We start from the raw sequence: 25,201 nt of genomic DNA on the forward strand, positions 1-25,201 counted from the left end.
ACTTTTTAGCGTTCATATTTTGACGCACCAAAAAAATGGAAAATATATTATCTTAGTCCGTGGACCCCTACAACTCTCCGGTTCAGCTCAGTCCCGAGCCCTGCTTGAACCGTATAGAAGAGCCCTGTGTGACTGTGATGGGTGCGGCCATTTAACCCTGCGCAGAGGATCTATTTATCACGCAGCATGGAATAACATCCGACGCGTGCGAGAATCGAAGAAATAAAGAATATATTTGGAGTGACGCCGGTTTCTTAGGCAGATGATGCTTGCTTTATTTGAGGAATAACAAGTAGAAACGTTTATTAAGAGACCCAAAGCACCAATACCAAGTAACCCAGCGGTTCTCAGCTCCACTCCTCAAGACCCCCCAACCAGTCAGGTTTGAGGATAATCCAGCTTCAGCACCGGTGGATCAATCGGTGGCTCAGCCTGACCGGTTGTGAGGTCTTGAGGACTGGAGTTGGAAACCATTGAAGTAGCCAGCGCACTCTTCTAACACCATGATGCTCCAAACGGCAAGCACACCGCCATCTTGTTTGGTGCCCAGGACACGAATGTAACCCATTGCTAATAAGCAGGGCGGGGCTGGTGGCTGCTTGTTCCGTACGCGGACGTAAATGGGGGGGGGGGAGAGGGTATGAGGAACAAGGGGGGAGGGCCTACCTGCTTCTTGCATTTCTCCCAGCAGAGGGCCTACTTCCGGTCTGCCCCCAACTTCCGTGTTTGGACGGACGGGCTCCACTTACTCTTCAGACCTGGGACAGCTACCTCCCCCTTGATGGCGTCCCTGCCGAGTGGTCTCATTGCCATCACTCGTGGCTCTTTCCGTGGTTATAGGGGTGGTTCTCCGTACATCTAGTAGCTTTACAATACCTCGGCATAAAAGCCGGGGGCACACAGCGGGTGCGCCTGACATGGACGCACCCTGCATTGTATCTCTTTGTGTTATAGGGAGTGCTACACATACCCACTTCCCATATAACTGCGAGCAGAGCAAAGTCAGCACGGAACCCTGAAACATTACACGCCTGTTCTAGATGACCGGTAACATCGTGCCAGCGCCAAATCAGCCGTATAACTAAAGCCAACCATTGGGAAGGACGTTTCACAGCCTGTGGTGATTGGTCCTGAAATCTTCCGACCCCTCACTTTTTAACCTTTTTTTAACCATTTCAAGGAATTCCTTGTACACGTGGAATTAAATGCACGCACACGGTATCCTCCCTATTACAAGGCATTTTTATTTATAATATTAGATTTTCTTTGATATAGCACCAACAGTGTATGTTGCGCTGTACAATGAATTTCCTGGCCCATAGAGCTCACAATCTATTTTTGCCTGAGGCACAGGGAGATACTGACGTTCCCACGGTCATACGGAGCTGACACCGGGAATTGAATTGAACCAGGTTCCCCTGATTCAAACTCTGTCATTGTTTGCAGAGTGCGCTCCTTCACTCACCGACCCGCTCCTTCACTCACCGACCCGCTCCTTCACTCACCGAGCCACTCCTTCACTCACTGAGCCGCTCCTTCACTCACCGAGCCACTCCTTCACTCACCGACCCGCTCCTTCACTCACCGAGCCACTCCTTCACTCACCGACCCGCTCCTTCACTCACCGAGCCGCTCCTTCACTCACTGAGCCGCTCCTTCACTCACCGAGCCGCTCCTTCACTCACCGACCCGCTCCTTCACTCACCGAGCCGCTCCTTCACTCACTGAGCCGCTCCTTCACTCACCGAGCCGCTCCTTCACTCACAGAGCCGCTCCTTCATTCACAGAGCCGCTCCTTCACTCACCAAGCCGCTCCTTCACTCACTGATCCATTCCTTTACTCACTGATCTGTTCCTTCACTCACTGAGCCGTTCCTTCACTCACGAGCTGCTCCTTCACTCACTAATCCATTCCTTCACTCACGGAGATGCTCCTTAACTCACTGATCCATTCCTTCTTTCACGGAGAAGCTCCTTCACTCACTGAGCCACTCCTTTACTTAGTGGGATGCTCCTTTACTCACGGAGCCGCTCTTTACTCACTGAGCCGTTCTTTACTCACTGAGCCGCTCTTTACTCACTGAGCCGTTCTTTACTCACTGAGCCGTTCTTTACTCACTGAGCCGCTCCTTCACTCACTGAGTTGCTCCTTCACTCACTGAGCCACTCCTTCACTCACTGAGCCACTCCTCCACTCACTGAGCCACTCCTTCACTCACCGAGCCGCTCCTTTACACGTCAAGCTGCTCTATCACTCACTGAGCCGCTCCTTCACTCACTGAGCCGCTCCTTTACGAGCCAAGCCGCTCCATCACTCTCTGAGCTGCTCCTTCACTCACTGACCCGCTCCTTCACTCACTGAGACGCTCCTTCACTCACTGACACGCTCCTTTACTCACAGCTTATACGCAAGTTTACTCACTGAGTAACTCATTTACTCACTGAGCCACTCCTTTACTCACAGCTGCTCCTTCACTCACTGAGCTGCTCTGTCACTCACTGAGCTGCTTTGTCACTCACTGAGCTGCTCCGTCACTCACTGAGCTGCTCCTTCACTCACGAGCTGCTCCTTCACTCATGAGCCGCTCCTTCACTCACTGAGATGCTCCTTCACTCACTGAGATGCTCCTTTACTCACTGAGACGCTCCTTCACTCACTGAGACGCTCCTTCACTCACTGAGACGCTCCTTCACTCACTGAGATGCTCCTTCACTTACTGATCCATTCCTTTACTCACGGAGCCGCTCTTTTACTCACTGAGCCGCTCCTTCACTCATTGAGCCGCTCCGTCACTCACTGAGCCGCTCCGTCACTCACTGAGCTGCTCCTTTACTCACTGAGACGCTCCTTCACTCACTGAGACGCTCCTTCACTCACTGAGATGATCCGTCACTCACTGAGACGCTCCTTCACTCACTGAGACGATCCGTCACTCACTGAGATGCTCCTTCACTCACTGAGACGCTCCTTTACTCACTGAGACGCTCCTTCACTCACTGAGACGCTCCTTCACTCACTGAGACGCTCCTTCACTCACTGAGACGCTCCTTCACTCACTGAGACGCTCCTTCACTCACTGAGACGCTCCTTCACTCACTGAGACGCTCCTTCACTCACTGAGATGCTCCTTCACTCACTGAGACGCTCCTTTACTCACTGAGATGCTCCTTCACTCACTGAGACGCTCCTTCACTCACTGAGATGCTCCTTCACTCACTGAGACGCTCCTTCACTCACTGAGACGCTCCTTCACTCACTGAGACGCTCCTTCACTCACTGAGACGCTCCTTCACTCACTGAGACGCTCCTTCACTCACTGAGACGCTCCTTTACTCACTGAGACGCTCCTTCACTCACTGAGACGCTCCTTCACTCACCGAGACGCTCCTTCACTTCACTTTTTCTGTCTCTTAATTAATAAAGTAACCGTTCCAGGCCTATTTTAAAGATGTTTTCGTTTATAGCAAACACTGGGTCTAAAACACAATGTAATCAGCGTGTACGCTCATAATCAGAATAATTGGATAACAATCGTGTAATCTGTGAGCACAATCAATGCTCAGTGTTTGCCTCCAACGCGCGCAATTAAAGCCCCATAAACTTTTCCAGCTGTGATTATCTTGCCTGTGCGTCAGCTAATGACCCAATTAATGACGGGTTATTATGTAGTTGACACCTGTATGACCCCCCCAGTCACGTCTCAGAGACCACCAGAAGGGCTGCAGGAATGGCATGGAAAGTGATAGCTAGTGAAAGAAACTGTATCCGTGTGCTCGGAGATGATGTGAAGAGGAGAGCACACGCTGTGTTTCCCTGGCCAGGCCCAGCGCACTCCCAGACGTCTCCATCATGCACTCTCCAGATGTCAACCGGCCCAGTTCTCTTCCCATCCCTAACACCCATTGCCTGGTTTCATGGATATTTTGAGTCACAATCAGCTGACAATGAAACACATGGGTTTCACAATGGGACTGGCCCGTCTCTAAGTGCACCTGTCTCTTATGCTAAAGCCTTTTTGGGTGAATATAATAACAGTCGACTTTATATTTTAGGGTGAATATAAGCACTAGATGTGGATCACCGTAGCCAATCCATCCTCAGCCTCGGTGAACCCTTTCACTGCTGGATCTAACTCCGATTTCATGGGCTCTCCGGTATTTGCGTTAGGATGGACGACCACTAAGATAAAACCCTTTTCTAGATGAGACCAAAGTCTATTGCATCTTCAGCCCTCAGCCCACTACCCTTTAAGAAGTGGTCTTGTGTAAATTGTTTTTATTGTTACGAAACGACACTGTACGTGTATGTAGAAGAGGTAGGTAACCCTCCAAGCCAGACATTCCCAACCTTTTTAAGGTAAGAAAATATTACTTCAGCAAAGACCTAATTAATAAATGTTATTTCCAACTCATCAGACCATCACTAGCAAAGCTGTGGGACCGATCCCAGGCAGTATAGTGTCCTGAGTTTGTGGGGGGAGCACGCTTCATAAGGTCCGAAACTGCCCCTCAGTGTGTGCAGACAGCATGTGGGGCACAGCCATCAGTGCGGGAGCTTCCAAAGTCCCGTCCCACAATGCCCTGCTGCTGCGGATGCAACGAATTGTGGGGGGAGACTTTGGAAGCTCCTGCTATGCACCAGCATGTTGTCTGACAAACTAAGTAGGAGTCCTGAAGAAGCACAATATGGTGAATTGCAAACTGTAAGGGCATCCCCCGGGGGTCTCCAGGAGTGACGTGAGAGTATAGTGTACCGCCAAGCGTAAGAAGCGGGCACAGAGAATCTCTGGCTGTTGTTGTAGCGGAGAAACGGGAGACCCATTTTCTCCTCGTGATAGCAAATCATCTCTGGGCAGTGGAAACCGTGTCCATTCATGTATCTCTGACATGAGTGGGATCCACACAAAACTGTATAATGTTGGGGAGGGTGGGGAAGTAATAATAAAGACGTGCTGGCTCTAGGCCATATTTGAGCTATAGTACTTGTATTTGGATAGTCAGCCAAGTTGTTGCTGTTATGTCTCCCCGCGCGTTTGTGGCTCATTCCGACTTTGTCCGTTTTTTGCCAGCACGCATCTTCCTCTCACCTTTTCCACGCGCGCCTCTCCCCGTGCCTTTCCTGTCTAGTCTGTGTTCTTTTCCTTTTAATAGCAGAAACCCAGCTGTAGTATATATCCATATGAACACCCTCCTGCTCCCCCCCATCTCTACATGGAGCAGCTATTTGCAGGAAATTACTCAGTGCGCTTGAAGTCACTCTGTGCTCCCTCTGTATTTACAGCTGCCTGTGACCCCTCAACATTCCTTCCATCCCCTGAGCACCCCACTCCTACATCACTTCCTCTGACAAGGATTTCTGGGTCAAATGTCTCCTTTAAACTCTACACATTTTGGCCACGTTGTCATCTCTAGAGATTGAACTCTCTCATGAGAAAAGATTTACTACAAGCGTCCAGTCTGCATACTGAACATATACACATACACAAGTCACGCGTCCAGTCTGCATACTGAACATATACACATACACAAGTCACGCGTCCAGTGTCCAGTCTGCATACTGAACATATACACATACACAAGTCACGCATCCAGTCTGCATACTGTACATATACACATACACAAGTCACGCATCCAGTCTGCATACTGTACATATACACATACACAAGTCACGCATCCAGTCTGCATACTGTACATATACACATACACAAGTCACGCATCCAGTCTGCATACTGTACATATACACATACACAAGTCACGCGTCCAGTCTGCATACTGAACATATACACATACACAAGTCACGCGTCCAGTCTGCATACTGTACATATACACATACACAAGTCACGCGTCCAGTCTGCATACTGTACATATACACATACACAAGTCACGCGTCCAGTCTGCATACTGTACATATACACATACACAAGTCACGCATCCAGTCTGCATACTGTACATATACACATACACAAGTCACGCATCCAGTCTGCATACTGAACATATACACATACACAAGTCACGCATCCAGTCTGCATACTGAACATATACACATACACAAGTCACGCGTCCAGTCTGCATACTGTACATATACACATACACAAGTCACGCGTCCAGTCTGCATACTGAACATATACACATACACAAGTCACGCGTCCAGTCTGCATACTGTATATATACACATACACAAGTGTGTGGTCCCGATGAGACTTCCCAGGGGAAATGGCCCCTCTGAGACATCCCAGGGGAAAAGGCCCCGCTGAGACATCCCAGGGGAAATGGCCCCGCTGAGACATCCCGGGGGAAATGGCCCCGCTGAGACATCCCGGGGGAAATGGCCCCGCTGAGACATCCCGGGGGAAATGGCCCCGCTGAGACATCCCAGGGGAAATGGCCCCGCTGAGACATCCCGGGGGAAATGGCCCCGCTGAGACATCCCGGGGGAAATGGCCCCGCTGAGACATCCCGGGGGAAATGGCCCCGCTGAGACATCCCGGGGGAAATGGCCCCGCTGAGACATCCCGGGGGAAATGGCCCCGCTGAGACATCCCGGGGGAAATGGCTTTTGCATTGTTACATACATCTCAGTTCACTGGTCCCAGAAGTTAAATGCCGACCTCTCTACCTCCCCATTAAAAATAAAACACCAAAAGGAAAAGGCGGGTTTGCAAAGTAAATGTATAATACTTGTAATGTTTTGATTCCTGCTCGGAGAGAGAGCCCAGCTTTTTATTTCCCCTCCTCTTTTCCTGTTTTTGTTAACCTGAGACTGCTGAATAATAAAAGCCATGTTAGATGCTGTTTGCCTTCAGACTCGGATTGCAGAGTCTGCGGTCTGGTTTAAATTAAGGCCTCTTTTTCTCTGCAACAGTTGATGTCATTTTATTTCTCTCCCCAGTCCTGGCTGAGGTCCGACAGCAATAATTAATAGAGGGGGCGGTCTTTCCGCCTGGTGTCACTCTATACCTCGCTAAGCTAACCTCTAGGTCAGGGGCTCTCAAGACCCCCCAAATGGTCAGCTTATCCCTACTTCAGCACAGGTGGCACAATCAGTGGCGTAGCCTTTGACTGAGCTACTGATTGAACCACCTGCGCTGAAGTAGGGAGCCACTAATTGAGCCACCTGTGCTGAAGCAGGGATATCCTGAAAAACCTGGCCTGTTCGGGCGGGGATTGAGAACCCCTGCTTCAGGTAAGGACAGGAGTAGAACACAGGTTCTGTTCAGAGGCAGCACTCACAGCTGGGCTCTGAGGTGGTAATGACCAGAACATTTCCACACATGGTGCTGTGGATTGAAAGTTTGATGTGTGGGGGCAGTGGAAAGTGACTCCAGGGCTGATGTGCGCCAACCTTTCTATCCCACCTCCTGTGCTCATGCCTTAATATTTAGGAGACCAGGTGTTTCCTATTAAACGTGCCTCTCACACACACTTTATAGAGCGTGGTAGAGTCCTGCACCCTTTCAGTGCTCTGCAGGCCCAACTTGTGACCCCTTCTGTTGCCCCCTGTGGACTTCTTTGGCACTGAAGGGGTTAGCACGGGATTAACAAGACCCCCAGACTGATTTAGTGAAGGGGCTTCACCACTACATGCGGAGAGTGGGGGGGGGGGGTGAGGATGAGGTTAGGGGGCTGGTTGGCATGAAAGGAAGTGAGGGGGGTTCTCTAGGCTTGGGGGAGATTTTGTGTTGTGAGAGAGCTGCATTTTATGCTGCATGGTGTAGGGCGGAGGTGGGCAAACCTGTCGCCAATCGCCAGAACTGGCGAATCGGCCATGAAAGTGGCGAATGTGAGTTTGAAGCTCCCACAGTAAAATAAACTTTTTCCTGACGGCGTGTGCTGGTTTACGCTTTCTGAATGAGTCAACGAAGTGAAGCAACCTATTTTGATCTGGTTTAATACTGATTTAAACAGCAATTCTACTTGTTGCCAAGTAGAACAAAGAAAAACCAGTCAAACAAATATATAAGGGAACCAACAAGTGCACTGTAAAAAGTGCACTTCAAAAAGAAGGGTTAACTCAGAAGACCCCATGATGGGGGACACCGAGCAGAGCACCCCGCCTAACGCCCACTGGGAGGCAAACTCCGAAACTGTCCCAGCGGACTCGGCGTACGTGAACTCTGCCCGAATACGGGAGTGCACCAGCGCCCGGAACACTGCCACGATGTTCGTTGGGACCCCCCTCTCCAAACACTGACTCCTGGTCTTGTAAATGGCTACCTTAGCCACTGCCAGGAGCAGGGTGACTAGGAGATCCCTGGGCTTATTGTCTCGGGACACTGGGCACCCAAAAATAAAATGATGAGGGGAAAAACCCAGCCAGAACTGCAGAAGAAGGCATGGTATCTGGGCGGGTGACAAGGGCGAGGTAATGCACTATATGGAGCACCAGAGAATACAGGACTTTCCTCGGCATGCCGCGGAAACACGCCGGGGACATATCCCCCAACCTGCTGAGGCCTGGGGGAGATAGGAGCCCGAGGGGGTTGCCGTGGTTTGGGTTCCACGCAAAGATCCGGAGAGCTGAAGTTGATAGGTTGACAATGCTCTCCGGTCTGCAAAACCCCCTCGATGAAGGTGCGTGAGTCGGGGTGGATTGCATCTTTAATCTCCCGGATCAAACGACGAGGGACACGGGCAGTAAGCATACCCATACGGGGCGCAAGCACCTCTGCGCCTACCCAGTCTCGCCGCTCATAGTCCAGGAGATCCCCGACTCTGGTCACTTGCGCCAGGATTAGCCGGCGGCAAATAGAGGGTGAATCCAACATCCGAGCCCCCACTGCCGAATTATACAGCAGGGGCTCGGCGAGGAAATCAACCCCCACCGCCTGCTCCTTCCTGGTCGCGGAGACCAGTTTCCAGGCCTTTAATAAGTCCCGGTAGTATGCCGGCAGCTCCGAGAGGTTTCTTCCTAAACCCTCGGGCCTGATGATAAACAGTTGCCGGTCATACCTCAGACTGCGCAGCTGGCGAAAGAAACTGGTCGCCAGCTGGCACCACTGCGGAGACGGATCCGCGAATAGGTATCTCTGCAGGTATTGGAGGCGGAAAGTGTGTAACTGGGAGCGGACACACATCACTCCCTGTCCACCCTCCTCCAAAGGAAGGCACGCAACCCCCGCAGTGACCCAATGCTTCCCCATCCAGAGAAAATCCATCAATCTCCTCTGGATCTTGTTGATAAATTCGGGGGGCGGACCCATGGCTATCAGCCGGTGCCAAAGCTGACTGGCCACCAGCTGGTTGATCACCAGGGTTCTTCCCCTAAGGGAAAGCATTCTCGACAGATACACCCATGACCCCAGACGAGCAATGACTCGTTCTTCAAGCTCACTGAAGTTTTCTGGGGCTGGGTCCTCCGCAGCAGACAGGTAGACTCCCAGATATTTGAGAGAATCGCTCCCCCACGAGATATTACGAAACGCGGGGGGCAAAGAGTCCACCTGTAAGGGATCCACCAAAATGCCGGAGCACTTGGACCAGTTGATCCGAGCAGAAGAGGCCGCGGTGTAGACCTCTTGGCACGCTTGTGCCCGCTCTAGATCAACTAGGTCCTGGGCCACGAGAAGCACGTCATCGGCATAAGCCGACAGGACTACCCGCATGCTGGGCTCCCGCAGCACCAGCCCGGTGAGCCTCTTCCTCAGTAGGCAGAGGATGGGCTCGATGGCCAGCGCGTATAGTTGCCCAGACAGGGGACACCCCTGACGTACTCCCCGACCAAACACAAAAGGTGCCGTCAGGGACCAATTAATTTTTACCAGACACTCTGCAGAGGCGTACAGCATCCGGAGAAAGCCCACAAATTGTGGGCCAAAGCCAAACTCCCGCAAGGTCTGCATGAGGTAACGGTGATCCACCCTGTCAAACGCCTTCTCCTGATCTAGGGACAGGAGGGCGAGTGACAAACCAGTCCTCTGCGCGTGGTGTAGCAGATCCCGGACCAGAAAAATGTTGTCATGAATGCTCCGGCCCGGGACAGTATAGGACTGGTCGGGTGAATCACCTCTGCCAGCACGGACTTGAGCCTCAGCGAGAGCGCTTTGGCTACGATCTTATAATCCGTGCTGAGCAGTGAGACCGGTCGCCAGTTAGAGATCTGGCGGAGATCCCCCTTCTTCGGCAGCAGAGACAGTATTGCCCACCGACATGAAAGGGGCATCTCACCAGTCTCCAGGGCTTCGGCCAGGACCTCGGTGAAATCAGGTCCCAGCATCTCCCAGAAAAACCAGAAGAACTCCACAGTCAGCCCGTCTAGCCCCGGCGCTTTTCCGTGGGACATGAGATTAAGAGCTTCAGAGAGCTCGGCCAGAGTCAAAGGTAACTCAAGCCGCACTCTTCCACCCTCGGCGACCGTGGGAAGCCCCTCCCATAAGACCCTGCACGCATCCGGCTGGATGGACTCTGGAGAGAAAAGATCTACGTAAAACCTCCGGGTTCTGTCCCGGATGCGCTCCGGGTCAGTCAGAGGGGTACCGTCCTCTGCTAGCAAGCAGGTGATGTGTTTACGGTTTTCCCTCTTTTTCTCCAGCGCGTAGAAGAGGCGCGACCCTCTTCCCGAAGGAAGGGAATGCGGGATCGCACTTACGCCCCCCGAGCTCTCCGATCTTCCAAGTCCCGGAGAGCGCACTTCCTCTCCACGTACGCACACTGCAGGAATTGGTCTCCTGCCACAGACAGCCGCCTCTCGAGATCGAGCACCTCTTCCCTAAGGGTCTCGATCTCAGCATCGCGCCGCCTGCTGGCACCTTTAGTGTGCTCTTGACAAACGAGGCGCAGATGAACCTTGCCCACGTCCCACCACTGCTCTAACGTGGCAAAGTCTGACCTGCAACCTCTCCAGACCATCCAAAAGTCTCAGACCGACGTCGCAAACCCCTTGTCCTCCAACAACGTATTGTTGGAATGCCAATAGGCGGCCGAGGGCGCTGCTGGTATTAGCGCCACCGTCACGGACACACAATTGTGGTCCGAAAACAGCGCTAGCCTAATGGTACTGGACTGAGCTCGCGACAGGCTGTGGCTGGAAATGTACAGCCTATCGATCCGGGACCAGGATATCCGTCCACCTCTAAACACTCTAACATAGGTGAACTCAGTGGATACCCCGGGATGTTGTTCTCGCCAGACGTCTACCAAGGAGTAGCGGGTGATGACCTCCCGCAAGGCCGACGCAGAACTCGGGTGTGGCTCCGGACCATTCCGGTCCCTCAGAGCCTCGAGGGTGCAGTTAAAATCACCCCCGAGCACCACGTGTTCGTCCGCGTCGACTGTCTCCAGGTATTCGGACAATCTGACGAAGAACTGCCTTCTCAGGGGTCCGGTGGCAGGAGCATACACGTTCAAGAAATTAAACGTGTAGTCCTCGTGTCGGACCCTGATATGCAACAGGCGACCTGGAACAACAGTTTTGGCAAACAGCAGCTCAGGTTGAAAGGATTCGGAGAACAGGGTCACCACCCCACAAGATGTCGAAGTGAGGTGGCTGAAAAAGACCTTGCCTCGCCACTCCAGATGCCAGCTGGCTTCAGCCTCTGGAGTGGTATGGGTTTCCTGCAGGAAACTCACAGAATACTTTCCCTTTTGTAAAAAGGAGAGTACCTGGAACCTGTGAAACCCATCCTTACATCCATTTACGTTTAGCGTACCGATGCTCAAAGCCATTGGTAATCAAGAGTCTTGCTTCCCATAGGCGCTCAGGGTACTATACCCCTAGAAGCCTTTATGTGCTCTCGCAACACTTTGTTAAACTTTAGGACCCGAGCATGTTCGATAGTCCCGGAAAGTTTGGCCTTGTGGTTAGCCTTGATATATACTCTGAGAGAGTGGAGAATGACCGAAGCATCCTTCCACCTCTCAAGGGCCAACTGCACCTTCGTATGTCCGTGTCTACAGAGGGTATCATCCAGGAAACTATCTATCTCCCGGGCAGGGATAACGGGGATCGAGGAGTCCACCGACTCCATGGTGCCAGAGGACTCCCCTCTGAGCCCCAACTCCCCAGGCTCCTCTTGGCTGGAGAATTCAAGACCCCCGTCCTTCTCTGCGGGGGCCTCTCTCAGCCCTAGATTGGATCCCCTCCTCGGTGTTTCCACGAGGGGGTCCACTGTCCTCTCCACCTCCATCCCCGAGTCAGGATGTTCAGGGGCAGCTGGTGGCGACATGGCAGAGGCAGTGGTCTCCCGAGAGTCCTCGGGGGCCACAGAAGCACACATGCCACGGGTGTTCGCATCACCTGCGGGAGGGCGCTCACCAACCGCGGGAGGGCCCTCACCATCCGCGGGAGGGCCCCCACCATCCGCGGGAGGGCTCTCACCACCCGCGGGAGGGCCCTCACCATCCGCGGGAGGGCCCTCACCATCCGCGGGAGGGCCCTCACAATCTGCGGGAGGGCCCTCACCATCCGCGGGAGGGCACTCACCCACCATGGGAGGGCACTCATTAGCAAGGACCTCAAATGGAGGGTCTATCCCAGCGTTCACTCCCAACAAAGTGCCTGCCCAAAACTCCGCACCAAGAGGGTTCAGGTCAGACAACTCCCAGATGTAATCGGAAGTGCTCACCAAAACACCCTCCAAACCCCCACCCACGGGGGTCAGTCCTAGCCCATCTCCTTCCTCAGGTGTCGCAAACCGGGGCTTTTTTTCCTTAGTTGCGTCATCCGAAGGCGGTACAACCGGAAGGGGATCCCGGTCGACCCCCGGGTCCCCGAAGACAGGTATCTTTTTTGTGTCCGGTGGGGTAAATTCACCGAAACACAAGTCTCCGGGGGATTCTCTCCAACCCAGAGGGGCGTTGGGAGGCTCCCCAACATCTATTTCTAGGGGTAAGGCCTCATGCTGTTGAGCACCCTGGCCTTCCACCCCAGAGATGTCGGGTACCTCCTCTTGCATTCCCTCCAGATCTTCGAGGGGGGGGGGGCTTTTCATTTATGAGATCCGGCTCACACTGGTCAATCCCAACCAGTGGGCCGGATGGAGCCACCTCATGCGGAACTGATGTTCCGTTCCCTTTAGGAGACATCCGCGGGTGAACGTAATCCGGTTCACCCACCTCGACCTCCTCAAACGCCCTCTTGTTTTTATTTTTTAATTTGCTCTTCCTGGGGATTGATTCCCCAGGAGAGGGACCCGCTGCCTCCCCAGCAGGAGCTTTCTCCTGCTCCCCCGCACCCTGTACGGTGCTTACAATGGGGGTAAGGTGTTCTTGGGGGGGGACAGCGACAACAGAGGGTGACTGTTGTGGGGTGGCTTTTACCTTCTCCCTCTGATCTTTAGGGAGAGGTTCAGATGTCACCGCCCGAGATGGGGCAGCGACATCTCCTACAGTCCCAGGGGGGACCTCGGCTCTCGAGGGCCCTGCTGTGGTAGGCACAGCGATACTGGGTGTCTTGGCAGAGGGAGGGGCGGGTGCAGGAGCTGAGGTGGGATTCCTGTTCCCTTTGGGGCAACTCCTACGAGTGTGCCCCAGCTCCTTGCACAGATAACACCTAACCCACTCCGTGCCATAGAAAAAAATATATTGAATGCCCTCGTAGGGCACCCTAAAGGAACCCTCCACAGATTCTGTGCTCCCCGGCAGCAGCAGTTGTACCTGCCGCCTAAATGAGAGCACATGCCTCAGCGTCCTATCCCTGCAGCCCAAAGGCAATTTTGTTATAGGAGACTTAATGTCTCCCAGGGTTTGCAGGTGTGGCCTCATGAGGCTGTCTGGGATGAAGGGGGGCACATTTGAAAGAATGACCTTTGTGCCTAACCCCTCCATGGGTTCTATAGGGATGTAGATCCCCCCTACATTGATGCCTTTCTGCACCAGGGTGTGGGTGGCAGCCAGCGTACGGAGGAAGAAAATGCCTCTCCCGTACATCTTGCTGGCCGCCACCACAGCAGAGGGACCCACAACGTCTGCCACAGCCCTTACATAGATTTCCATGTTCAGGCCAGGTGACATTGGGCATCTCACCCCAAGCTTCCTGCTCACACCGGGCGTGGCCCCAGCATTGTTGTTGCTGGGGTCGACGCCTGCAGCTGTTATCTGCGCCCATGTTTGAACTGGGGCCGCAGGGGCCACGCTGCTAACAGGCGCTGGGGGAGGCGTGGCCAGGGCACTGGAAGGACCAGGCCTAGAGCTGTGACTAAGAGTGTTGCTCCTAGGGGCCACAGTTTTCTGCAGTCTGTAGATCAAACACATGCTCCACTTTCTTCCCATGCAACTGTATTACAAGAAGCTTCTCGGTCGCTGGGTGGGGCTGATGGAGGTGTCCATGGTAATGAAGGGGTACAAAAAGAAAACGATGCAGAGACCGGTATTGTCTATTCATTTATATATATATATATACTGCTGCTTGTTTAGGATTCAGATTAGGGTGGAGGGAAAGTCACTGTACCCCACTCCAATTTAACCATTTGCGTGTTTATTGAAGACCTTGGTAACAGTAAAATCACCTGGTCAGTCCCGGGGCGCCGCCCTTAGGGTGTTGGAGATGGCTTCCATGGGGGCATAGTACCTGAGCCCCAGGATCCAGAGTGCTGGCTCCCGCCGGGCTGTGTCCTATCAGCTCCCTAGTGCTCCTATACTGACTGTGTCCCACGGCCCGGCTGCCCCCCCCGGCACTGACCCCCCCCCCCCCCGACCCCCCAGCACTGACCCCAGACACCTCTGCTCTCCTAGTTCACTTCCTTAGTTGTTCCTAATTAACGTAATACAAACACTGCTATTTATAGCCTCGCCTGCAGCCGGGGCAAGATTAGCCAAATCCTACTGAAGAGATATTATCCCCTTGTACTGAGGAATTAACCCATTAGAGCAAGGATACTCAACTCTAGCTTCAGCACAGATAGCTCAATCAGTCCCTGCTTCAGCACAGATGGCTCAATCAGAGGCTCAGTCTTGGACTGAGCCACCTATGCTGAAGCTGGAATATCCTGAAAACCTGACCTGTTGGACTGGAGTTGAACACCCCTGCATTGGAGCAGGGGTACGCAAACTTCTTAAGCTGCGCCCCCCTGGCCGGCAGCCGCAGCGTCCGCGCCCCCCCCCCCCCCCCCACCTCTCCAAGGACTGAAGCAGGGATATCTTGAAAACCTGACCTGTTGGAGGCTCTTGAGGACTGAAGTTGAGAACCCGTGCTATAGCAGATTGTCTGCCCTGTTATACAGCTAGCAAATCCTTAGAGGTGACTCTGTCGTTACCTTTTAGGTGCATCCAAAAGCCTGATAATATAAATATATATATATATATATATATATATATATATACACCCAACGCCAGCTGGGTCACCCATCCCACATTATATTGTGTGTGACCTGATCCGGTTACATTAAACGGAATCCTAGAACCACATGAATCTTTCTATTTTATTTTAGGACTAAATCCAGGGAAATTACAGGGCCCCAGAGTCGCGCCAGGGCTGAAAACATGAAATGTTACACAGCCTGCCTTTTAGTGCCAGAATCACCCAGCTACACCCGCCTGTCCTGTCTACAACGGAATATAACTTCTCAAGGGCTCCGCAGGCTGTATGGATTTGCCAGACACCCCGCTGAGCAAGGTAGCACATTGGGCAGGTTGCTTGGCTGTGAATGGTTGGAAGAAGAGGGTTTTAGCTTCACGCACACACATGCCGGGATCTTACCTCACTTCAAAACCTCAAACCGACCACACCCTCTCAAACAATTGACTCGCTGTGCATTTCTGAGGTCTGGGGGCGCCGTGCCAAGGAACACAGCAAGAGCGGATCGACTTGCACGGAAAAAACTGCGCGGTAAGAGGTGGTACAGAGCAGGGGGCAGAGCTTCACTCTGCACAATAACTGCAGCTTTCATTTAGGGGGGTGACTTTAAATATGGCGGCCCGTGTCAGAGCTGTGTGTTCATAGATGCATGGAATGTTTTCTGGGGCAGGCTTGTATCATAAGGCCACTCCGAGGGGAAATGGAAGGACCATGCAGGGAAGGACTTCACACCATCTGACCTTCCTTTAGTGAAACCATGATGTGGCCCAAAGCTTTTGCTTTTTGCACACCCTTTTGAGGGATCACTTATATATAGGGTGCTATGCATGAGACGCCGCACGGCCAGCTCTTGTCAATGGTCTGCAAGGTGTCTTCCAGCACCAGGAGATGACTTCTTATTAAATTTGGGCCCCAATGTATTGTGAAATGCGATGTAAATTGCGCCATGACCAAACAATGATTGTTCCGCACTACTTGAGGTCATCGTGACGCAATCTTGCTCTACTTTGCACGTCTGAAGAAGAAACCTTTGTCATAAAGTTAATGTGAACAACGAATGTTTAACCACAGAGTAATCCAGTAATGGTCCACAGCCGATCTTCTTCCCTAGCACCGGTATGGCTGACACACAGCCTGTCTTTTTCCAGGATAAAGTCCCATTTATGGCCAGCCTTGCTGTTCTGCCTCCTTGATGTACCCCCTTTTGTTCAGAAAGCAGCAATTACTGCCTTGTTTATCCAGCTCATTTTGACTCACGTTCCCGGACCCTGCCAAGGAGTCTAGACCTGTAGTCATTGCAAAGCTATTCCACTTTAATTTCCCTCTGCGCTTTGCCCAGTGACTCCCTTTCCTCTAAGCTACCAGCAGAGGGATAACCCCAGAGGGACCCGTTTGATGTTTCCCGATTAGCAATACAGCTGGGAGCATTGCAGCTTTGGGCCTTATGGGTTTCATCTCCTGAGTGACTATCGGGACTCAGAAGAACGGCTTCTTCAGCATTTATTTGGAGTGGTTTCTGAGGAACTAGAAGGAGCTTGGCACATTTCTGCAGACCGCTGTGAGGACAGGTGGTCACAGACTAGTGGCAGGAACATTGGGCCACATTGGGGCATACATGTGCAGAGCACATGGACGACTCCGGTGACCCTGTTGAATGTCTGTCTGCCAATTGAGTGTCATTCTTTCATCTTCATGGGGCCAATAAAAGAAATAGTACTTGTGTCGGTTCCAATGTGCTTTGCCCTTATACTTCATGCAGCCACCTCAAGGGTGGAACCCCATCCACATATATATATATATATATATATATATATATATATATATGTATGTATGTATGTATGTATGTATATATATATATATATATATATATATATATATATATATATGCTGCTGACGTGTCTGTTCCTGTGTATAGAGTGGAGAAAATAACCATATCCATGTATATCCAATTATTATAATTATCCTCTATGGTCAGATTTAGGCAATTATACTGACTTTTAACCCCACCCACTGCCAGAGTTGTTTCTACGTGCAGTTCTTTGGCTCAGACTGCATTCCAGCAGTCCTCTGTTTGACTTGGATTTGTACCCACAGCTGTGCTAGGTCTGTGCTGATATTGTAACCAGCAGATAAGTAGAAGGGATTCACTTGCCAGCTGGACCAGAAGTGCCCAGTTGCAGCGCAGAATAGCCAGACTCATTGGGCGATGTGGTCCGTGTCCGCCGCTAACCTCCACATCTGCCTGAACTGCCTTTTTTTTAAATTTATTTTTACCATCTGTGCTATGTTATTCACACCGCATTTCCATCCTCATTTTGTGCATTGTCAGAAAATGAAAAGGAGATGTTGCAATCCCAGCGACATGTGACTTCACGTGAAGTGTGTCCGCTCGCCCCTCCTGCCCCGCTTGGCCGGCACTTCTGTCCCCTTTGAAGTTGTGCAGAGGAGAGGGGTAGACTTTCCCCGCGTCCTGTGTCCTTTGAAGCTGCATTATGAGCCGATTGGAGCAGCTCCCAGGTTCCAGCAGGGACACGGTGTACCGCTGCTGGTCCTGCTAAGTCCCTCCTAAATAACCGTATTTTGGGCTATCTCAAATGTATCCAGTATGCTTGTTTACTGCAGCAGGGGCATTTATTATGCAGTACTTTCCATTGGTATAACCAAGTATTCTTTAGCCTGCCGGCATACATTTGGCTTCAATTATATCTACCAATAACAAAGCAGTTGGCTTTCGTTAGCAAATAATAGTGATTACATCCGTGGCGGTCCTGCGTGAGTTCAACAGGTCAGGGATCTGCGCCTGGGCAAAAAAAAAAAACTTATTTACTAAGTGGCGTTGTTTCATAAGTAGGATTGCCAGGCGGCTTCTCCAAAAATACTGGACACGATGGTAAAAGGTGTGAGACACACACACATTCAGCGCATACATCTCTCCACTCCATGCTGTTTCCTCCTCTCCTTAGCCCCACCCACAGGCTCCTGACACCTCCTCCTGATTGGCTGCCAATCAGCATGAAGGAAGCTGACCATTCTCCTAGCAACAGCCCCGCTCAGGGAAATGTCACGGCCCTCAAGCCAGTCAGGTCACTATGTCCACAGAGGTAATACCGGTATACACGTACACGCCCAGAGAGGTAATACCGGTATACACATACACACCCAGAGAGGTAATACCGGTATACACATACACGCCCAGAGAGGTAATACCGGTATACACGTACACGCCCAGAGAGGTAATACCGGTATACACATACACACCCAGAGAGGTAATACCGGTATACACATACACGCCCAGAGAGGTAATACCGGTATACACGTACACGCCCAGAGAGGTAATACCGGTATACACATACACACCCAGAGAGGTAATACCGGTATACACATACACGCCCAGAGAGGTAATACCGGTATACACGTACACGCCCAGAGAGGTAATACCGGTATACACATACACACCCAGAGAGGTAATACCGGTATACACATACACACCCAGAGAGGTAATACCGGTATACACATACACGCCCAGAGAGGTAATACCGGTATACACGTACACGCCCAGAGAGGTAATACCGGTATACACATACACGCCCAGAGAGGTAATACCTGTATACACGTACACGCCCAGAGAGGTAATACCGGTATACACGTACACGCCCAGAGAGGTAATACCGGTATACACATACACGCCCAGAGAGGTAATACCGGTATACACATACACGCCCAGAGAGGTAATACCGGTATACACATACACGCCCAGAGAAGTAGTACCGGTATACACATATACGCCCAGAGAGGTAACACCGGTATACACATACACGCCCAGAGAGGTAATACCGGTATACACATACACGCCCAGAGAGGTAATACCGGTATACACGTACACGCCCAGAGAGGTAATACCGGTATACACGTACACGCCCAGAGAGGTAATACCTGTATACACGTACACGCCCAGAGAGGTAATACCGGTATACACGTACACGCCCAGAGAGGTAATACCGGTATACACGTACACGCCCAGAGAGGTAATACCGGTATACACGTACACGCCCAGAGAGGTAATACCGGTATACACATACACGCCCAGAGAGGTAATACCGGTATACACATACACGCCCAGAGAGGTAATACCGGTATACACATACACGCCCAGAGAGGTAATACCGGTATACACATACACGCCCAGAGAAGTAGTACCGGTATACACATACACGCCCAGAGAAGTAGTACCAGTGTACACATACACGCCCAGAGAGGTAATACCGGTATACACATACACGCCCAGAGAGGTAATACCGGTATACACATACACGCCCAGAGAGGTAATACCGGTATACACATACACGCCCAGAGAGGTAATACCGGTATACACATACACGCCCAGAGAGGTAATACCAGTATACACATACACGCCCAGAGAAGTAGTACCGGTATACACATACACGCCCAGAGAGGTAATACCGGTATACACATACACGCCCAGAGAGGTAATACCGGTATACACATACACGCCCAGAGAGGTAATACCGGTATGCACATACACGCCCAGAGAGGTAATACCGGTATACACATACACGCCCAGAGAAGTAATACCGGTATATACATATACACCCAGAGAGGTAACACCGGTATACACATACACGCCCAGAGAGGTAATACCGGTATACACATACACGCCCAGAGAGGTAACACCGGTATACACGTACACGCCCAGAGAGGTAATACCGGTATACACGTACACGCCCAGAGAGGTAATACCTGTATACACGTACACGCCCAGAGAGGTAATACCGGTATACACGTACACGCCCAGAGAGGTAATACCGGTATACACATACACGCCCAGAGAGGTAATACCGGTATACACATACACGCCCAGAGAGGTAATACCGGTATACACATACACGCCCAGAGAGGTAATACCGATATACACATACACGCCCAGAGAGGTAATACCAGTACACATACACGCCCAGAGAGGTAATACCGGTATACACATACACACCCAGAGAGGTAATACCGGTATACACGTACACGCCCAGAGAGGTAATACCGGTATACACATACACACCCAGAGAGGTAATACAGATATACACATTCACGCCCAGAGAGGTAATACCGGTATACACATACACACCCAGAGAGGTAATACCGGTATACACATACACACCCAGAGAGGTAATACCGGTATACACATACACGCCCACAGAGGTAATACCGGTATACACGTACACGCCCAGAGAGGTAATACCGGTATACACATACACGCCCAGAGAGGTAATACCGGTATACACGTACACGCCCAGAGAGGTAATACCGGTATACACATACACACCCAGAGAGGTAATACCGGTATACACATACACGCCCAGAGAGGTAATACCGGTATACACGTACACGCCCAGAGAGGTAATACCGGTATACACATACACACCCAGAGAGGTAATACCGGTATACACATACACACCCAGAGAGGTAATACCGGTATACACATACACGCCCAGAGAGGTAATACCGGTATACACGTACACGCCCAGAGAGGTAATACCGGTATACACATACACGCCCAGAGAGGTAATACCTGTATACACGTACACGCCCAGAGAGGTAATACCGGTATACACGTACACGCCCAGAGAGGTAATACCGGTATACACATACACGCCCAGAGAGGTAATACCGGTATACACATACACGCCCAGAGAGGTAATACCGGTATACACATACACGCCCAGAGAAGTAGTACCGGTATACACATATACGCCCAGAGAGGTAACACCGGTATACACATACACGCCCAGAGAGGTAATACCGGTATACACATACACGCCCAGAGAGGTAATACCGGTATACACGTACACGCCCAGAGAGGTAATACCGGTATACACGTACACGCCCAGAGAGGTAATACCTGTATACACGTACACGCCCAGAGAGGTAATACCGGTATACACGTACACGCCCAGAGAGGTAATACCGGTATACACGTACACGCCCAGAGAGGTAATACCGGTATACACGTACACGCCCAGAGAGGTAATACCGGTGTACACATACACGCCCAGAGAGGTAATACCGGTATACACATACACGCCCAGAGAGGTAATACCGGTATACACATACACGCCCAGAGAGGTAATACCGGTATACACATACACGCCCAGAGAAGTAGTACCGGTATACACATACACGCCCAGAGAAGTAGTACCAGTGTACACATACACGCCCAGAGAGGTAATACCGGTATACACATACACGCCCAGAGAGGTAATACCGGTATACACATACACGCCCAGAGAGGTAATACCGGTATACACATACACGCCCAGAGAGGTAATACCGGTATACACATACACGCCCAGAGAGGTAATACCAGTATACACATACACGCCCAGAGAAGTAGTACCGGTATACACATACACGCCCAGAGAGGTAATACCGGTATACACATACACGCCCAGAGAGGTAATACCGGTATACACATACACGCCCAGAGAGGTAATACCGGTATGCACATACACGCCCAGAGAGGTAATACCGGTATACACATACACGCCCAGAGAAGTAATACCGGTATATACATATACACCCAGAGAGGTAACACCGGTATACACATACACGCCCAGAGAGGTAATACCGGTATACACATACACGCCCAGAGAGGTAACACCGGTATACACGTACACGCCCAGAGAGGTAATACCGGTATACACGTACACGCCCAGAGAGGTAATACCTGTATACACGTACACGCCCAGAGAGGTAATACCGGTATACACGTACACGCCCAGAGAGGTAATACCGGTATACACGTACACGCCCAGAGAGGTAATACCGGTATACACATACACGCCCAGAGAGGTAATACCGGTATACACATACACGCCCAGAGAGGTAATACCGGTATACACATACACGCCCAGAGAGGTAATACCGGTATACACATACACGCCCAGAGAGGTAATACCGGTATACACATACACGCCCAGAGAAGTAGTACCGGTATACACATACACGCCCAGAGAAGTAGTACCAGTATACACATACACGCCCAGAGAGGTAATACCGGTATACACATACACGCCCAGAGAGGTAATACCGGTATACACATACACGCCCAGAGAGGTAATACCGGTATACACATACACGCCCAGAGAGGTAATACCGGTATACACATACACGCCCAGAGAGGTAATACCGGTATACACATACACGCCCAGAGAGGTAATACCGGTATACACATACACGCCCAGAGAGGTAATACCGGTATGCACATACACGCCCAGAGAGGTAATACCGGTATACACGTACACGCCCAGAGAGGTAATACCGGTATACACGTACACGCCCAGAGAGGTAATACCGGTATACACGTACACGCCCAGAGAGGTAATACCGGTATACATATAAATGTCCAGAGAGGTAATACCGGAGACATACATGTCCAGTATTACCTCTAATTCTTTACTGGATAGTGTCCAAATACAGGACAGGCCTTTTCAGTACTGGACACCTGACAACCCTATTCATTAAACACTTTCCGCCGCTAGAAGATACCTTATGGCTGATTCCCTTCAATAGGGTGTAAGGCAAGACGGCCAACTCCAGTCCTCAAGGGCCACCAACAGGTCAGGTTTTCAGGATATCCCTGCTTCATGCCACGTAGCTCAATCAGCGGCTGTCAATGACTGAGCCACCTGTGCTGAAGCAGGAATATCCCTAATACCTGTCCTGTTGGTGGCCCTTAAGGACTGGAGTTGACCACCGCTGGTTTAAGGCAGGGGTGCGCAAACTGGGGGGCGCAGGATTTGGGGGGGGGGCGCAGCGGTTGCAGAGGCCCCACGCTCTTCCCCAAAGCATTTAAATGAAATGCTGGGGGATCGCCTGAGGCTTCTGCAACCGAACTTACCGTGGTTCAGCCGGCTTCAGGTGACCTGTTGACATGGCAACGCGACGTCAAATATCGCCGCGGTAATGTGACATGACCCCACGCGCCCGTCGCCATGGCAACGCGGTGACGTCGTGACAGGAAGGTAAGAGGGGCGCGAGCACCACGGGAGTGGAGGCAGGGGTCGCAGCAACAGAAGTTTGCGCACCCCTGGTATAAGGTATCTTCATATGTAATAGCACTGCTTAGTAAACATGGCCTATTGCCTTTATTCTGCTGTGCCCGAACCTTCAGGTGTACTCTAGCTCCCTCTGCTGTTCAGAGTTGGACGTTCACCCATTTCTGCTTCTCCAGAATCCCCGAGACTCCGCAACCAACATGGCGCAATTGCAACTATTATATCACTGTTTCCTAACTTGTTTCAATGTCACCGTGCTCTTCTCACCTGCACAATGGGGCCAACAATGGTTCTGTTGGTTTATGTAACAGTTTTGTGTTATTTTAGGTTTTAACCTTGAGAAAGCGCTTCTTTTAGCGTGAAACGCGTTGGTGGGGTAGCGCCCTTGCTATTTTTTTGTCCTGTGACCATTAGATAATTTTTATGGAAAACGCACTTTCCTTTTCATGATTATTTTGTCATATTCTGGATGCTATCAGTAGTGCTCTCTTGCTCTGATTATCTTTGTATCCTATTTTAGGTTTTGTACTGTAGTTATTACGCACCAAAGAAATGACAACAATGTTGCTACATAATAATAACACACATTAGTGTGTAATAATGTAACTGTGTCAGCATTATGTATCCTCTCTGCTAACGGGACCAACCCAAAATTCCAGCCCCTCTCCTCAGGTGAATTAACTTCATGCACCTCCTACATAGAATAAAACACGCATAAGATCCCGGGGATTTTGGTATGAGAGTGAAAGATGATGGATTCCCCTTCCCCCTCTAAATCCCCCCCCCCCCAACTATATAAAGTTAATTCACTGCACATTGTGTGTCGCCATTTTCTTTCGTCCAGCGAATCCTACGACCCCTGGACAAGTCCATCAAGGACACGTCGAACCGGGTCTCTTCTGTATGTCAATGTGGAACTGGACCAACCTCAACTTTTTGTACCTGCTTTGTTTATTAACCCCTGTGAGGTCGGTGGGTGAATAAAACACAAATGGGCAGCGGCCTTCTGCATGCCACAGTTTATTGAGTGGATGAGGGCACGCTGGTAAACATTGAGTTTCATTGCTATTTCTTTAGACAGCTTTGGAAGTGTTGGGAATCTATACCATACAGTAAGACTTGTAATCAGCACAGCAGCTGTCGTACTGACCGCAGGCCGCGTTGCAATTACACGGGAAGCTTTTAGAATAGGCTCCGCAGCGTGCCTGGCACGATGTGAAGTCCACCCCCACGCAGTCGCAGAGGCCATTGAGGGACACGCCTCCGTTTATCCCCACGGCGGAGCTGACCGCGAATCGCTGACCGTTGTAGAAAGCTGTTGGGAGGGAGAGACAGATACGGGCACTTGGTGAGGAGATGGTTTCTTGGTAAGCCGGTGGTTTGTCGCATTATTATCTACTGGAAATGATGTCAGGCTGCAACTGGGCAGGTGGGATCACAGGCTGACATCACGTCCTGGGAAGTGTGACACTTCCTGACATCATCAAGAAAGAGGAGTGGCTGAAGCAATTAGAATGATGGACCCTTTCCTGCCAAAGGGGCTAGCTACCCATTGAATAACAAACGTAGCAAAGAACATTTCCAGTGATATAATCAGCTCTGCAGCAAGAACCTGTCTTAAAGTCTTCATTTTGACCAGCTTCTTTGTGACCCACCATTCCCGCCTAAGCATACATCATACTGCCTCCTAGTCGTGGGGTTCTCCATGTAACCGTTATGGGGCTTGGGTCTACCCATTTCCCAGAGCACAGAACCTCCCTGGTTATCCATGTTATTCCCGTTAGTCTACTCACGGTCAACACGCAGCTCCAACTCCACCGGGTAGTGATCGGACACTGCTTTGGCCTGTAACATAAAGGAGAGGATTTGGGTCTCCGCCCGGTGTCTTCTTTGTGCTGTTCTATGA

General features: G+C 51.1%; 2 protein-coding genes across 10 annotated transcripts in view; one reads left to right on the forward strand and one right to left on the reverse strand.

Moving 5' to 3' along the window:
- HAUS7 (HAUS augmin like complex subunit 7) overlaps positions 1-25,201 on the forward strand; it is a 69,348-nt gene that overhangs the window by 12,041 nt on the left and 32,106 nt on the right. The window lies entirely within an intron of this gene.
- The window catches only part of APEX2 (apurinic/apyrimidinic endodeoxyribonuclease 2), a 112,620-nt gene continuing 111,716 nt past the window's right edge, over positions 24,298-25,201 (reverse strand). For all 4 annotated transcript variants that reach the window (XM_075578401.1, XM_075578405.1, XM_075578404.1 and 1 more), the window contains exons 14-15: positions 25,089-25,140; positions 24,298-24,610 (exon numbers count right to left, since the gene is read on the reverse strand). In XM_075578401.1, the coding sequence (XP_075434516.1) occupies positions 24,396-24,610; positions 25,089-25,140 (267 nt within the window). In that variant the 3' untranslated portion in view covers positions 24,298-24,395. The remainder of the gene's footprint in view (positions 24,611-25,088; positions 25,141-25,201) is intronic.

The sequence above is a fragment of the Ascaphus truei genome, chromosome 21, assembly GCF_040206685.1.
Source record: "Ascaphus truei isolate aAscTru1 chromosome 21, aAscTru1.hap1, whole genome shotgun sequence".
Lineage (NCBI taxonomy): Eukaryota > Metazoa > Chordata > Amphibia > Anura > Ascaphidae > Ascaphus > Ascaphus truei.